The sequence below is a fragment of the Narcine bancroftii genome, chromosome 3 (genome assembly GCF_036971445.1).
Source record: "Narcine bancroftii isolate sNarBan1 chromosome 3, sNarBan1.hap1, whole genome shotgun sequence".
Classification (NCBI taxonomy): Eukaryota; Metazoa; Chordata; class Chondrichthyes; order Torpediniformes; family Narcinidae; genus Narcine; species Narcine bancroftii.
In genome coordinates this window covers 207,548,879-207,565,690 of record NC_091471.1, presented here as the reverse complement: position 1 = coordinate 207,565,690, position 16,812 = coordinate 207,548,879, and the positions used below count along the sequence as shown (strand labels likewise).

Here is a 16,812-nt window from a genome sequence, read left to right as displayed (position 1 = left end):
CCAATATTTCAGCCCTGAAGACTTTCAATCCCCTAAGGAGTGTGTTTGCTCTATCTTGAGCCCATAATGAAAAAAGAGCACGTGATTAATCTTATATTTAATTTAATTTGCTGTAGAGTATGATATGTAAGATTTTGCCGAATATTCAAACACGGAGTTTAATACCCATTGTATGAAGGCATGTTGAAACCTCTGATTGTAGAAAAGGTGGCATTAAAGGTGAAATCAAGGGACACCTTTTAGTTATAAAAAATGGAATTAATGTTCAGCAATTTTGAGATGTTGTTTGAATTTTTGAAATGTTTCAAAAAATGTAGCATGATTATTTTAATGTTTTTCCTTAACCGTCTTTCATGAAAGTTACTCTATCAGGATTTTAGAATTGTAAAATGATATCCCTAAAAATGATAGTGGCATAAGCTTAAAAAGCACAAATTATAGTTAAAAAACAGGATTTTGTCCATCCCACTGAAGAGTGCTTTTAATTCCATTGCATTGATGTATTTTGAAATTTTGTGGATGTGCTAAATAATCAAAAAGTGATTAGTATGTTCATGAAAATGTGAGATTTTTTTTTGTCTCCCCAATTTGGTGCCTAATGCCCACACTTAAGTAACCTCTAAGCTATTTCTGGCTAACTGTTCAACACTTTTTCCAGAAATTCCTGGAATTTGAAAGCAGGAAGTCATGCACAGTCATTTATTTCAATAATTAGGATTGTAGAACTGATGGCAAAGTCATGTTTTAGGGAGCATTTTAATTTTTGTTTATAGATTCAGTTATAATTTAAGAGTAATTCAGGGGCATTTGAATACATTTTAACAAAAATTTTATAAAATTCAAAGGTGTCTCTGTTTAAACTGACATTGTTAGATTTACTGAGTTTACATAATTTATTAAAGTATTATTGAAATACATAAAAATGTTTATTACATTTCCAGTTGTAGACGTCCTGAACTACACCTTCACCTCCGAACTACACCTTCAATTACTGGTCTCAAGGAAGATTTAATTGATTTGTCCAACATTTATTAAACGAAATAAGTGCCTGGCATATTAATATGGAACAACAAATAAGTGAAGATGTATTGTTGAATTTTCCTCTTTTCTTTCTTTTTCAATCTTTTTATTGGTTTTAACATATGCAAAATTACATATGGTAATAATAATAATAATAATAAAGTAAATTAATATAAAGTTACAAGTACCAAATAACAATGAACAAGGTACATATGAACCCATGTTATTAAATGGAAAAAAGGGAAAGAGAAAAAACTAAGAATCAAACCCCACCCTATGAGGGCTGCTGGCCAAGTTAAGGAGTCCTCTACTAATAATAATAACTATGGGGTCATGAAAAAAAAACCCAAAAATAATTAATCTACAAGTTTTGAAAGTAATTGAGAAAAGGACCCCAAAGAGAAAGAAGTAAATCACAAAAATCTGTAGACACCATGGTTGAAGTAAAAACACAAAGTGCTGGAGAAACTCAGCAGGTTAAACACTGTCCTTTATGTAGCAAAGGTTAAAACACATAACCGACATTTTGGCCTTGAGCCCTTCATCAAAGTATGAGAAAATGCCGGCAGGTGTCCAAACAAAAAAGAAAGTTAAGATCCATTGCAGTAGTAGAACACCTAATCTTTTTCTAGAGTCTGACATGCCATCACATCCGACAACCATTAGTCCTACTTCCGCTGGAATCCCAGTTAATTGACTGTACAATGTCCCGGGATAGGAAGCCCTTTGTGCCGTTTCCACTGGGCCACCTTTAATTGGGACACTAATTGCTTTTCTGCTGAACACATCCCTGGGGATCAGAGTTTTACATTCAACTGGAAACTGGTGACTTTCTGCAGTCCCCTTTCCAGTGGTTTTATCAGCATGCTGGCATCAGCAAACAACTTGGGTATGAGTGGAGTTAAATGATGTCATTTGATGCCAGCGTTCAGACAGTGTTCCCTTTCCACTGGACCTTGTCCCAGTTGATTCCTGGGACAGGGTGTGACAGTGGAAAAGGGGCTATTGAGTATAAGTGGGAGGGCAGCATCTTTCCATCTCAGCAAAATGGCCTTTCAAGCAGTGAGGGAAGCAAAAGTCATGGGAATGTGAAAAGTCAAAATTAAATCCATTGGCCCACTCACTCCAAAAATAGCATCGAAGGAGCTAGGAGTCAAATTAATGTTAAGAACTCACAATAAGGTGCGAAATACACCTTGCCAGAAATGAAAGAGAAAGGGACATAGCCAAAACATATACCTTCCTCAGAGATGCATTTTTGTCATTTTGAATTGGGATATTTTATCTTTAACTAGAATGGGCCGAAGTTAGTCAATTTTTTATTTCAGATTTTGCTAAAAAAACAGTTGGAATTAGTACTCCGCTATAAATATTGTGATCCGATTTCCCCTTAATCTGCATTGCGTTGAATTGTTTTGAATGATTTATTTCTCTGATTGGGAAGCCAGTGACTATGATCTTTACAAGTTAAATTGGTGAAACATATTAATGTTTTAAATAACTGCAAAAAGGTGTGCTCGTTGGTTTATGGTAATGTGTTGCCATGAAACCTGTGAAGTTTGGTAGTCTCGACTTGAGTCATGCCCATGAAATATTTCCTGGATTAGAGAGTTAAACATGTGGAATTAAAATGAGGAAACATTCTTTTACTTTACCTGCATGAAATAACTGTTGGTCATTTTATTTTGTCTTGGTATTTTTACAAAGTGCGACTGATAGATAGTCCTGTAGATGTTTTCACAACGCCCATTACCTTCGCCGGTTGTAAGAATTGAAGGCATTGTGATTTAAGAGAGATTGAGAAAAAAAAAACACGTTGTAAGCTTTCCCCTTATAAATGCTCTTCTGTAATGGCTGGAATTTCTTTAAACAGTGGAAATGTACAATTTGTGATCCGGTATTTTATGAAATCAGATAGAAAATAGCACAACGGAGTCAAAATAAAATCTAATGCGAGCAACGCTTTTATCTTAAAATATTAGCCGATAAAATACATAAAAACTGCAGCTTCTGATACCAATATAATTGAAGTGAAACCGTTTCAAGCAGAAACAAAAGAGGGAAAAGAATGTTCAACCCATCGCCTATGAAATGATTTTGTTTCACACACTGCATTTGTTGTTTTTTTAACTGCGATCCTGTTTGGGGCCGACTTGCTTCGTTTCTCACCGTTCTCTGTTGTGTGTTGGCAGGTTCTGAAGATGATGTTCTAGTTAAAGGCAGGCAGTCCATTCGGACTCCAGCAGTGAGCAGCCAGAACTCCGAGAGCGAGATGGTGCTGGAGGGAGACGATGATGCGATCATTTCACTGGAAGAGAAGGAGATTGATAACATGGCGGGTAAAGTAATTTGTCTTTCTTTATACCAGCTTAACGTTATAACTATAATTTCACACGTTCAAGGGAGGGGAATTTTGTTGGGACAGTGATGAATTGGACTAGATCCGAATGAAGCCAATAAAAATATAATTTTCCTTCGAAACTGAATCAGAAACTTCAACGTTACATTAGCATTTGTCTCTCCACATTTTCCCTTGTGCTTGATATGTCTCGCACGTCATTTCTAGTCACCTTGACCAGTTTGGAATGAGATGACGTGACCCGACGATCCCTAAGTGACATTCACTAACAATTAGTCATTGTAAAATATCATTAATCGTAGATTAAATCTGATGTTGGGAATATGGCGGGAAAACACCATTCCGCCAAAAAACACATTCAATATAGATTTGTCTAAGTTGTTGTAGAAAGTGTATTTAAAGTTATCTTCCATACCATTCAGGTGGGACGTTCTGTGGCTGCCAGCAAGGTATTTGCCTTTGCTGTCCAACCTCAAAACAATTGGTTTAATTTTGGTATTCCCCTCCGTACCTGATGTCTGTTGCATTTTACATTCCTCGATTTTCTCAATTATATGCGGAGTTATGCCTTAAGCCAATCAAAGAAGGTAAATAATGCCTCCAATAAATAAACTAGTTTCAGAGCGCGTGAGAGTTGAAACAATTGCAGAGACTGCCGAGCAGATAGCTTCAGGAGTAACAAGAGTGCCGGAGGAACTCAGAGCGGCAGGAGGCATCATCCATGGAAAGCGATCAGGGTTTGTTTTCGTGGATGCTGCGTTTCACCACCACTATCAAGTGCTGTTTTTCAGTATCTGAAGACTTCTTGTCTCCTGGATTTGCTAAGGATAAATGAAAGGGTTGTTAGGAAACAGAAGGATAATAGGTCTGTCAGTATTGGCAGAGATATCAAACTCTACAAGGTGCTCTCATACCAAGCGACCAAAATATTTCTCAGACTGAATATCAGCCAAGTGGGCTGCATTGTTGCTACGCCAGGTCTCGCGGGTGTGCGAAAAGAACTTGCACATTACCGACTTTGAATTGGACGGGGTAACCCTGTGCGGGAGAGCGAACGGGTGTGTGCCGTAGCGGGATCAAGGGAGGAGGATCACTCTCTCCGCATGCTGCTGTTGGGAGAGGACGGAAAGTGGGGGTGGAGAGCACCTGGTGTGGTGACATTCAAGAAAGCGGGTGGGTCTTTGGGAGCTGCTCCTTCCACTCCAAAGGGAGGAAGAATCGAGTGGCATTGATGAAAACTATTCCAATGAACAACTTGGTAGCATTTTGATGTACTTGAAAATAATACGGTCAAAATTTATGGGTGTCGACGCGAAAAGAGAAAATAAACACAAAAATGTATTATTCTACATTGAAACGATTTTAAAGGTGTGATTTTAGAGGTGATCCTCTATTTAACAACATGAACAGAAACGACCATTGTATATCGCCTTATTCTGGATCACTTCACTTTAAATTATTTCATCAGTAGATATTGTAATAAATAAAAGTATTTACTCTTTCAACCTTTTCATTTCCTCCCTCAACTAATGTAACAAGTGTGAAATTGTTTTGCGATGTAGCAACCTTCCTAGTACCTCGTAGACATCCGCAGCAGAGTGGAAAGATCAGGGTTTAATTATAAAATCTTGACATTGGGAATAGGATTAAGCAGTAATCCTTTCTAATAAAGTCTGTGGTGTAAATTAACTGAAAGTTATCTGGGGTCTCCTATAGGAGCCCATGGGCTGTGTGTATTGCCAGATCATTGCAGATGGCTGCTGTGTTCTCATTGTAATTGAATGTCTCACCATGATTGAAAAATGTTATTTCTCTCCCGTATTACATGTTAATGCATTAAGGGCACCGAGAGACGGCAGAGAACACGAGATGGTGATTCCATCCACTTTTGAAAGAGCTTGGGGAAATCAAGGCGGTTTTGTATCTCTCTACTGACCATCTGCAAACCAAGTATATTGTAGACTGGGAATAGAGGGCAAATCCTGCTCTAATCTCACATGAGAATCGCCCGCTATTGTCGAGGTGGCATACATTAAGATTGATGAGAGATTAAAGACTACTCGGGTCTAAGCAATCAATGAAAATGACAATTAATTTGAAAATTTTTTGGCAATTACTCACAGAATGATTACCTCCACCACTTTGACGAGTGAACCTGATCTGATGTCGCATATATACAATATTTATATGTTTTTCGCCGCTAAGTAGTCAATAGTGCAGTGTTTAGCGGTTCTGAAATCGGAACTCGTCGAAATATGAGAAAGGGGCGGGGGGATCATTTTAATTTAGTTAATTCATATGAAAGTATCACGGAAGATTGTTCTGTCATTATTAAAGTTATGGAAATCACTCGCCGTTGACAGCGATAGTTTAAATGTTTCCTACATGAAAGCTTCAACGCAAAACAAAATATTGGGTTCCGAGATTGGATGGAACGGGGTAATTTGCTTCCGAGGTGAAAATAAACTGCGGACCTACTTGGGTTAAACATACCGCATGCCATTATTTTTCCCGTCACCTTTTCTTAAACATAACTTTCAAAGTTACGATATTTGGAACGTGTCAGATAAATCATATCTGTTTTTGTATGTTTACTGCTAATGCTCACTGCTCTTGTTGCTAAATGATAATCCTTCCAGAAATCCCATTGTATTTAGTGATTGTTACAACGAAGTGCATTCAAGCATACACTCACCGAGCAGCTGTGAAATGTGGATTCCCAGTATATCAAAACGACGGCAATTCCCATAAAAGCTGCACTGCATGCATACATCCATGCATACATCAGTACAGAAGTGAGGGTTACGATTGATTTTCTTCAGTGGTGCTCCAATTGTAATGTAGAATTTTAAAAAAATAAATAACATGTAATGTTAATTTGCAAGAATTAACCTTTTGAAACTCTTCTAACCGATCAACCCGCGGGATATTAAATCAAAATGAGTCAACCAAGAGACTATAATTGCAGCAAATTCCACAGGAAAAATCCGAACCAAGCCCAGCATTGCAGGAGCCGACCATGTTTAATGACCAACATATCACTGGTGCAGTGTATACATTAGATATACAGTAATTTATTCTATTTTCAGATTTTTTTGTGTATATTTTTAATTGTCTTCGTCATCTTGAATCATATTTTTAATTAATTGTTATTTGGTCTGCATGAAACCAACAGATGTTAGTAAACTACCCTGTTCACTTATTTCCAGGACCTGTGAATTTGACCACTGCTGTCCAGCTCATAGCTCCGGTTGTAGTCGCCAAGGGAACGTTGTCAATCACGGCTTCTGAGCTGTACTTTGAAGTGGACGACGAAGATCCCAATTATAAAAAACTGGACCCCAAGGTAAGAGAACATTGACATATATGGGAAGTGTGTTTAAGTGACAGCTCTTAAATACACCAAATTTTAACCGCAGAACAGCTGTTTATGCACAACGTTATCTCTGGTACATCAGAGGGCAAGATATCTTTTTAAAACTAAAAATAGGAAAATCGCATGAAATCAGTTACTGTACATCAATTGCAAAGGCCTGTTATTCCTGAGTGAGCATTTGGTAAATGCAAGTGGAATTCAATATTTTTTTGTGATTCTTGGTAGGAACTTTTCGATTTGAAATGTACCAGGTTTAAAGTTTGGATTGTCACTACTACCGTTTTGACGCAAGATTACAAAGGTCTATTGCAATGCAATATTTAAATTGTTAGATTCTATTTAGTTAAAAAAAAACCTTTTTACCGGTCATAAGTTTGTGAGTGAAATTGGTGACTTGAGAAACAGTCATTAATTGGGAATAAACAAGGTATTTTCCATCCAGTGGCAAACAAGTTCAGAGACCTTTATCATTTTCAAACATTAGAATGTTTAAGATTGCTCTAGAATGTTATGGCACAATACTTTTCGCAAAAAAATGCATTTTAATTCATCGCAACCATTACGCTTCCTCATTTAAGGCAGCCTTGTCAATTCACTTAAATCTCATGGTGGGTGACAATAACAAGAATGAAGGTCACGTTTCTAAAATGTCACCAACAATTTTAAAATATAATTTCATCATGATCGACCATTTGACAATAACTGATGGACACTCCGTTCACAGAACGAGCGTTTGGGAGATAGATTGCCGGCTGATGAGGGATTGCATTCATCTTCTGCCGAGTGGCAACAGGGCACCTCCGCGTACCTTCTCTCCTCACCGCGAGCCGCAGCTATCAGCTAGCTGTTGGTTCGAACCCAACAGAGCTGGGAGCGCTGAGCAGACTCACTCACTCACACGCCGTCGACTGACTAGGCTGCGCCGAACCATGACCTGACCCCCGTGAGGCTGGCGGCCGTTCCTCCCGCACCTGCTCACTCTCCCCTCATAGTTGTTTCTGTGCTTCTCTCCTTCACACTATTTTTGTTAATTTTGGGCTGACCAACAGAGTGGGTCGAGAACTGTTCTTCGAACCGAACTTTGTCGAAACCTGGGGATTTTATTTGCAGCATCGATTCTAAAACTCTCCAAATGGGGATCTTCTTCACCAGAGCTGGCGTTTGCGTGCCATTCATTCTGGCTGTTTGGGTGGTTGTCTTCATCTGCCATTCTATAAAAACAAACTACATTGTGGATTTTGCGCTATGAAATCCACTGGCAGCGTTGGTCTTGTGTTACTTTAAAGTGTGAGGGAAGAGCTGTTAAACGTGAACATTCACTTTGATTTGAATGATATTATACCTTGTTTTGGAGAGCAAAACCTTTATGTTACAATGTTCAAATTTAATATGCAAAGTTAGGTTGTTTGATATTGTTCTACTCAAAGGGCGCTGCCAAATAAAAGTTGAAAAGCCCGATTGTTGGAAAAGCATTAAAATTATATCGTTTGCTTTAAAATTTAATTCAAGTATTTCTTCTAAGCCCGGTTCCACTAGGTTTGAATGGATATATTTGGCCTAGGCGCTGCATCTCCCCAACCCTCCATAAACACACACACACACACACACCACTCAGTATATTTTACAGGACATGTTGGACTGAGGTATAAACGACTGAGATGGAACACAAATTGTCAAAACTTTCCTTATTCCTCTTTCGAACAAGTCGCCAATATTTTAAAATACTTTAAATCGTCACCGTTGATAAAGGACCTAATGTCATCAAGGTCATTATTGAAGTTTATAATTTATCTGTTGTTTTGATAGGAATTGTTTAAGTGCGCACTTTTGGAAGTATATCCGAAAAAATGGTTAAGTCTGGCTTCTGTCATCTTGAAGTAATACGCTATTTTCAAAGAATAGTTGACCATGTATTTTGTGACACATTCGTCTACCTTTCGTCCAAAGCGAAGTTAACAACTCAACTCCAGAGATATGTTGTAACTGTCATTTTTTTTCTCTTTTCTGGGCCTGTACCTAATAAATTGGTTTTCAGATGAAATTTACATAACAACGCAAACTGAGATTCAATCATGCATATAGTCAACTTCTTAAAATTACGTCCTCAGTGCCCTTCCTGCTCCGTTGAAATACATAATCTTCTGCTTCAGAGACATCAAGGTGCCTTAATTTCCTAATGTATTTCGATAAATTCATGAAGCACCAATATATTTTATTTTAAACTCTGCTGCCTTGAAACTCATTCTGAGATTATGGTCCTTCCCCTTCCCAATTGTGACGTTTCGGGCATAAAAAAAAGCTTTTTGTTTGTATTAACGCAGGAAACCAAAACAGACTGACAAGCTTTTACCAGATCCAAGTCTGATAAGATTTGCAGATAACCTCAGGCTTCACATTTACACCCAGTTTGGTGTTTTAATTACCCACAGTAGCTGGATAACTGGGATAAGACAGGTTAAGAAGCCTGTTGAATGGCCGTAATGGTCCAATTTTTTTTTAAAGCCAAAAATTATCGATGCCTTTGTACCAATGCTTTCAATAAATTGGATGGAACAAGTTCGTTTCTGAAATGGACAGTGTATTTGATGCAAGGAATTAGTTATTTGATGCAAGGAAATGTTTTGCGGTAATTCAGTAAAACATTAAGAATGATAATTAATCTATTGCCCATCTCAGTGTTAAATGCTTTAAACGTTTTTTTTATTTTCAAGTCTTACATTACTCTAATGTAAGAACATAACAATCGTGAAACCCTAATTAAAGACGGTGTCGTTATGATCAAACCGCAATATGAATCTTCATTTTATAAATCTCGGTCATCGGGTCCTTGGGGCATGAAACGACGCAGCCTTCGTTTCTTTTTTTTTAAAAAAAAGAAAGCCCTTATCCCATGAGATAATGTCTTAACCCCCTTTTGTCTATTTGCCTCATTAATTACAAGATTTCCGCTGATATACTTGGGAATTTGTAATTTTTCGATCAATTAATGTGTGTCGACGTTTCTACCATTTAGTCTTTGAGGCAAATGTAGTCATTAAAAAAATGTATATATATATATATATATATATATACACCTGTAAACAGTATATTGAAGTTATAGCATTTTCACCGTGCTTGCCTTATAACAGCGCTCCAATAGTGGTGAATTTGTTTTCACGTGCCCTTACTTTAACACAAATATTCAATGTATACAGCTTTTTATGTTAGCATCTATAAGGGTTTTTTTTTTGTGTGTCTAAAGACAAGATTTCGGCCTTGTTTGCTGCAGTTGTTTCACTGGCGCCATTGTTTGAGATTAAAAAAAATTTTGTCTATACTGTATTGGAATTTCTCAGGCTTTTCAAAACCAACACGAAATGGTCATTTTGATTGCTCGACGTGTACATTTTAACTCTCCGTTGTATGGTATCTTGATCCTGAATTTTATTCATACGATACAGTCGCAGCCTGACTGATGACTTCCTTCCTTAATTCAGCCCCAACTTTGTTAAAAAATTACATGATTATTTTCGGACGACATAACTACAATTGTATTTTTAGATCTTAGTTGGGGTAACCTCGTGCCTCTTGAATCTAAATCGGCAGTAATGTCTGAATATTTTTCGGTGGCTCAATGTAATAGCATAAGGGTTTAGGACAGAAACGAGTTGATGCCACGTATAAAGGAGGTTTTGTGTATATTTTTAATTGTAAAGTTAAATATTAATGACGTTCATTGAATTAACATGCAGGAAATCGAATCTTTAACATTTCCCATGTTCTTTCAATTAAAAAAAAAGCGGTAAGATTGATCGAGGCCACTTAATATATATATTTTCCTGTATCTATGTTGTTGGGAAATGTATTTGAAATACTTTCATAAGCACACAATATAACCGAACAAATCCATCCGGGTGTGAATTAACTGACAAAAAGTGCAGGTAAGGTAAATAATTTTATTACCATTATTACATGTTTCTTTTGGGGGCACGGGGCTGGCACGCAAAATACATTTCACAACTGAAAATTTCTTGGCCTTTAAAAGACGGTGCAGACTTAAATAAAGGTTCCTCACAGGCTGACAACATCTAAACAAAACAGTCACATTTAGTTTAAAATGTACCTTGAATCTGTTTCACGGCAAGTCCGTTTCCTTTAAAGTATTTTGTTTTAATCATCTAGTAAGTTCAACTTTTGTGCCTTGCAGTAATTGTTGAAGTCGATTTGCTGGGAATGCAAGTTCTACTATAGCTTATCGAGGCTTTTTGCGTTGGTAAGAATTTCTCTCGCCAATCGCCATGTCTGTTTAGCCGCGCTTTCCAGAGCGGAATGAGGCTTTCCTTGGAAAAGATCTAGGTTTGGAAGAAAGTAATGAGGACATCTCCGGCACTGCAGACAGGAGATGAGCTGGAGCAGAATGCCGTTGAGACGGTCACCGAGGCATGACTCGTCCCAATCGGTTTCTCTGGGGTGTTTCTCGCATTCGTAGAGCAGTAGTGTCTTCATGTGGTAGTTATTGAGGGGCTGTCCCGGCAACTCGAGGTGTCGATCTCGCAACGTCTTTAAAACGGATAAGCACTTTTTCCTGCAGCCACCCATCAGTAGCCTGTTCTCAGCTTCGCCGAACTGTAAAACCCAAGCGTCGCTCTCGGCCGAGCTCTGCTTGCCCGTCAGGGAGTAGCACTCTTTGGAAAGAAGATTGAAGCCTTCAGCCTTAACTTCGGCCACCCGATTCGGACCCGGCCAGGGGATGTGTGGCATGGGCCACTGGGCCGCACTCCTGGGCCAGATGCCTGTGCATTTGAAAGCTGGCGTGATCTGCACCACGTAACGCTCCCTGATTCTTAGTTTTACCTCGCTCGTATCCGCCACCATCTTCACCACATCTCGATAACTGCATTTGTCCACTGCCTGTGCTACCAGGGTTTGGAATCTCGAACGGATCTTCCGGGCTGACAGATAGCCCGAAGCTGTAATAAACTCGACCCAAAGCGACATGCTCCGCTTGCGCCCATCGCTCAGTTTTAGCACAGCGCAGCCAGGCAGTGAGCCATCGTCCACAAAGTTGAAAACCCCCATTTGGTTCAGATAAAGGACCACCTCAAATTCTGTTGGAGCGATCACTTCCAACCCTTCGAAGCGCGTTTCGATCTCGCTAAGAGAGCTGATGAAACGTGGCTCTTGGACTTCCACTTCTTTAAGGACATCGGAAACCACTTTGCACACTTCTCGTATAGTCTTGGCGATCGCGGCTTTCCTAGCCTGGCACCGCTCGTTGTAATACTTGTTCAGCTGATAGACCAGCTTGGCTTGAGCCGCGATCATGTTGGGACTCAGGTCCGGGCTATATACCGGAGTCTCACAATAGGTTGATGGATCCAATGCTTACCGGTGTTCCGTGGGTACCCACTTTTTAACGGGCGCAAATTTGCAATAAGTGCATTGAATTTAATTAATTAGATGGAGAGAGAAAAGCGAGGAAGACAAAATACAAATGTCAACCAAGTCCTCGAAATCTGTAACTAGTTTCTTCAAAATATCTTGTTTAAATCAGAGTCGATTGTCGCTGTAGTGAAGTGATAAAAGCGGAGAAATTTGTCTGTTACCATTCATTTCTCTCTCGCTCGCGCTCTCTCTCTTTCTCTCTCTCTCTCGGTCCCCGAGTTTGACTGTTTTTATTCCTATGGTCACTTTTCCCCACGCTCAGGAAGTGTGTAAGAGTTTAGTTTATGAATGGTCCCCGCCGGGCTGAGCATGCGTTCTGAACACGGGGAGGTTGAACCCGACGTGCACGTGCTGCTACTTTCCTCCAATCCACGGCGAGCTGTCAATATGAGGACCAATGGGCATGGCGGGCTCGGAGATTGGATACAGCGGGTTAAAAAAGGCAACGCTGTGTCTGCCACATCTCGCACTCTGGGGCAGGATAGCAACGGGTTTTATTTACTCGTTTGTGTCAGTCTTGCATCAACGTTGGCTTTGCACATAGGCATTTAGAAACTTTCATATGATTCATAATTGCAGAAATTTGGAATATCGGTAGCAAAGCTAAACGTTGATTTTTTAAAAAAGTCTATAAATATGAGCACGGCCATGAATGGAAACGAGACGATATGTATTCTAAATGGTACTTTGGAAATGTTCTTTCTTATATGCACATAGTCTTCAGAGTTAAACCAATTATCCAGACATAATGGACGGGTTTACACTGTTCCCGTGAATACTCGGAGTTGTCCGGAAAAATAGAATTAACTTTATTTTGGAAGTATGTGCTTGTACATGAGATTACATTTGAAATTGTTTAATAGTAATATGGTAAAGAACTGATAGTTTGTATAACTGGTGCATCAAAATAAAGTTGAAGGCAGGACTTGTATTTGTGGATAAACAGTATACATCGACGCATTTTATATTGGCAGTGAAGAGCGGCAGCTGTCTTAATACAGATCTAACGTTACGAATGCAGCGGAGCTCTTTCCCGTTCCCTTCCAGAATGGGGTGCATCCATAACCCGGAACAGGTCGGCGGCGTCACTTTCCAGCCACCTTGTCTTGACTCTTTCAGTTTATCCGACTTGTTTCATGATTTTTAGAAACATTTTCAAGCCACGTTGTTTCTGCAGGATGAGAGGCTGAACGTTTCTAGATGGCGGAGCCCGGAGCTCACGCTGCAAAGGGACAGACTTCGTGACGGGGTGCGGAACAAATTCGGAGGGTATTTTTCCATTTTAAAGGTGGTCTGCAATTATACCCCAAAGGCGAAATTTCAGCCTTTGAAATGTGTTACGTGATCTGGGTACAAGAGGAAATTTGCCGCCAATTATTTACAAAAGTTGATTTAGTACCTGTAATTATTTCTGCAGTGATGTTTGGGCGTTACTCGTGGTAACATCAAAACGATTTAGTCGACTGTTTTCATTGGGGCGTCAATTAATTGAAGAACCAAAGTATCCATCCTTAATCGCACTTTTCATGACGGATTTTCACGCTACATCATGACTCCACTCATTTAAAAGTCCAAAATTCAGGCTATTATGCTGATGTTATTCTATTCAGGCTCAATAGAAAAGAATATTAAAACACTTTAAAGGATCGACCTAGTGAACCCCTTTTTATTGAAAGGTGTGCTCGCCTTTGAACTGTTACAATATTGCGATGGAACCGTCATCGGCACAAATCCTGTGAAAGCTGTCTTAGCATGAATAATTAAAGACGATCCTATCAGAAGCTGTAATTGAAGAGCTTTGCCACTCTTTAGCGTGATGTTGTCTTTTGAGTTCATCAGCACTTCCTTGAGGGCGCATTAAATAGAAATTAAAAGGCCGCTAGAACAGGATTCCGTGCTCGAAAATCAGCGAGGAAGACAGAAGCCGAAAAAGCTCTCCATCTTGAGAGGTACTTGAAAGCCCTCAATGAAATGAACTGCATTCACTCTTTACCACCTCTCATCATACTTCAACTAATAAGCCCGGGGAGGAGTAGGTCTGCTCCCTGACAGTGAATACATTATGGTAGGCTGTGCTTTCTCTCTGGTTGTTCGACATTGTGTTTGTTTAGCTTATCCTATGTTTATGGTGTGTACAATAGCAGTGGCAATAGAATAGCACCTTTAAATGTTAAGAAATTCAGAAGAGCGTGAGATGTAGCGACATGTAAACAAAGGAAGCGTCCCATCTCCCTCGACCCCCACTTTTTAAATTTATATATATAGATATATGTATCTATACATACATACACACTTAATGCTTTCGTCGAATTTTCAGGGACTCAAAAGCATCTAGGTATTGACACGGCGTTGGTACCTTAATGCTGAGTGGCAAATATACAGGATTGTTTTCGACCATGAATGAAGGAAATTTGAACATTAACATTTCTCTTAATTTGATTTATTAGCAATTATTTTAATGCAACTGGATTAGTTTGGAAACATAATGGTCGTCTTTATTCCAATGATTTGGGATCTAACACGTGAAAACTATGCTGTATAAATAGTTTCAAAATGGTTCTTAAAAGGATTTGGACTATATTGTCACCTTAAACTGTTTTTGTTTTACAGTGATTTCATTGGTAAGGATGTAAAAAAAAAAGTCAAATTATTGAAATCTGGGCACTTAATTATTTCTTAGTGGCCAGTGTTTGATAACTAAAACTTGAAATTATTATTCCAGTTTACTTGTTTAAATGCACACTTTCTGCATCTTTGAATATCCAAAGCAAATGAGAGTTTAGAATAGAATTAAGCTGGAATAATGCATTGTGTATCAAACTCTTAAAAATTTTTTTTTGGATGAAGCTAATCTTATTTTAGCATCTGAAGTCTCCATGAACAGCATTTTGCAACTTTTTTTGCAATTCCAGACAACTTTTTCCTTTCCTACATTTATACATTTTGGAATTTGTTTGATCTTGTTTTATTGAATTGGTTCCTCTGCATACATTTTTGAGAGAACGAAAAAAATGTTATTCTTATCTAATATTTTTGGTACTGCTGCATACCTAATGTTTTAATCTTTATCATGTGGTTGTGTGTTGCGATTAAAATTAATTATTTTGACTTTATTGTTGATACATGGGTGGTATATTTGCAAAATTATATGATTTGTACATCATTTAATATTAATAGTGGCTATATTAAAATAATTGAGTGAATGGAAAATATGAAACAACTTGAAGCATCAAATTATCATGTTTCCATGGGTTTTGGATGTAGAACACATTTCATATTAGTTAAAAATTGTGCTTTACGTTTAATTCATTCTTGCATATTTTTGTTTCAAAATTCCTGGGCATTTAGTCTGTCATGTGTGAAGTCAATTTTATTAAACACAAAGCATGCATACATTTGTTAGAGATGCATACAAAGACAATAAAATCAAAGATCTGTTTTAAAAATACAAGTATAAATTACATCCAATACTGAGTGGGTTTTTTCCCAATTTTTGATGAATTTTTAGTGGAACATTTTTAACATTTCTTTTAAAATAGCATTTTCTGGGTCAGAAACAGCTTCTGAAATGCACAACTTGAGTATAGCTTTCCTCTAATAGGGTAGATGATGAGTGAGGCAAGCATGAAATGTTTTTGTTTAGTGCTAACAATTACATTGATGGAAACTGTGTTGATTCACCTGATGTACAATATGTACTAGTCATCTCAGGATTTTGTTAAGATATTGGAATGACAGACATTGAGAACATTTCGATATCACAAAAGTACAAATTTTTAATCATTTTTCATATCGCATTAAATATTGAGATTTTTTTCCAAGCCAGTATTGAACAATATTCCTATTCATTTTAAGTAAAAATATTTTTGTCAAGTTCAGAAAAATAATGGCAACTGTGTACTTTAGGAGTTGCAGAAATTTTGTCCAATTTTAAATGTAATCAGTGTTTATAAATTGCATTTTTCTAGCATATTTTTTTGATCTAGGCAGTCCAAATTATTTTACAGTTAATATATTTATTGAATTTTAGTCAAAATTAAATGCATTTACTAATTTATATGCAACAATTTCTGTCAAACAGGAATATGATAATGAATATTTAATCTATACCTTAAATGAAGAATAAATAGAATACAGAGCATAAAGATAACTGCTCTGATTTAAATGAATGCGATAAGATCTATTTCAAAAGGAAAAAAAGGTCTCTGGTTTAAGCCCCATCTGAAATACCGGACCTTTGACAAGTGTGATGTTACCTCTGCATTGCAGGTGAGGTCAGGTTATACTTTTGACATATAAAAACTCTGAAGTGGGACTTGAACCCATGGCTTTCAGACATAGAAGCATGTGTGCAACCAGTGGAGATAGGGCTGATCCCATAATACTTTTAAAACTACTTGTTCTATTGCAACTATAATAATATGTAAAATATGAAAGAAAACATTGCCAAATCACTCTATTGGTATGTTGGAATATATAATTATAAGACATTTTTCTTAAATTGGCTAAGCTTTTAATTTCCATTTGCTAGCATCACAAATCAGGTTTGTATAAACTGATTTCACATTATATGAAGGTGATGTGACAAGGAGTTATGGGAAAATCACTTGTTTTCTAAGCAGAAGGTTTCTCC

General features: G+C 37.9%; 2 protein-coding genes and 1 long non-coding RNA gene across 5 annotated transcripts in view; 1 reads left to right on the top strand and 2 right to left on the bottom strand.

The window, feature by feature from the left end:
* lrba (LPS-responsive vesicle trafficking, beach and anchor containing) overlaps positions 1 to 16,812 on the top strand; it is an 871,588-nt gene that overhangs the window by 500,628 nt on the left and 354,148 nt on the right. For all 3 annotated transcript variants that reach the window (XM_069926437.1, XM_069926436.1, XM_069926438.1), the window contains 2 exons: positions 3,213 to 3,359; positions 6,589 to 6,725. In XM_069926437.1, the coding sequence (XP_069782538.1) occupies positions 3,213 to 3,359; positions 6,589 to 6,725 (284 nt within the window). The remainder of the gene's footprint in view (positions 1 to 3,212; positions 3,360 to 6,588; positions 6,726 to 16,812) is intronic.
* Positions 2,966 to 6,191, bottom strand: LOC138758063 (uncharacterized). The gene is made up of 3 exons (XR_011354117.1): positions 6,075 to 6,191; positions 3,891 to 4,200; positions 2,966 to 3,328 (listed from the first exon to the last, which is right to left on the bottom strand). It is a non-coding gene; the product is annotated as an uncharacterized lncRNA (long non-coding RNA).
* Positions 10,671 to 12,449, bottom strand: mab21l2 (mab-21-like 2). Its single transcript, XM_069922874.1, has one exon. It carries the CDS (start codon positions 12,057 to 12,059, stop codon positions 10,980 to 10,982), a length of 1,080 nt encoding a protein of 359 aa, XP_069778975.1. The 5' UTR covers positions 12,060 to 12,449; the 3' UTR covers positions 10,671 to 10,979.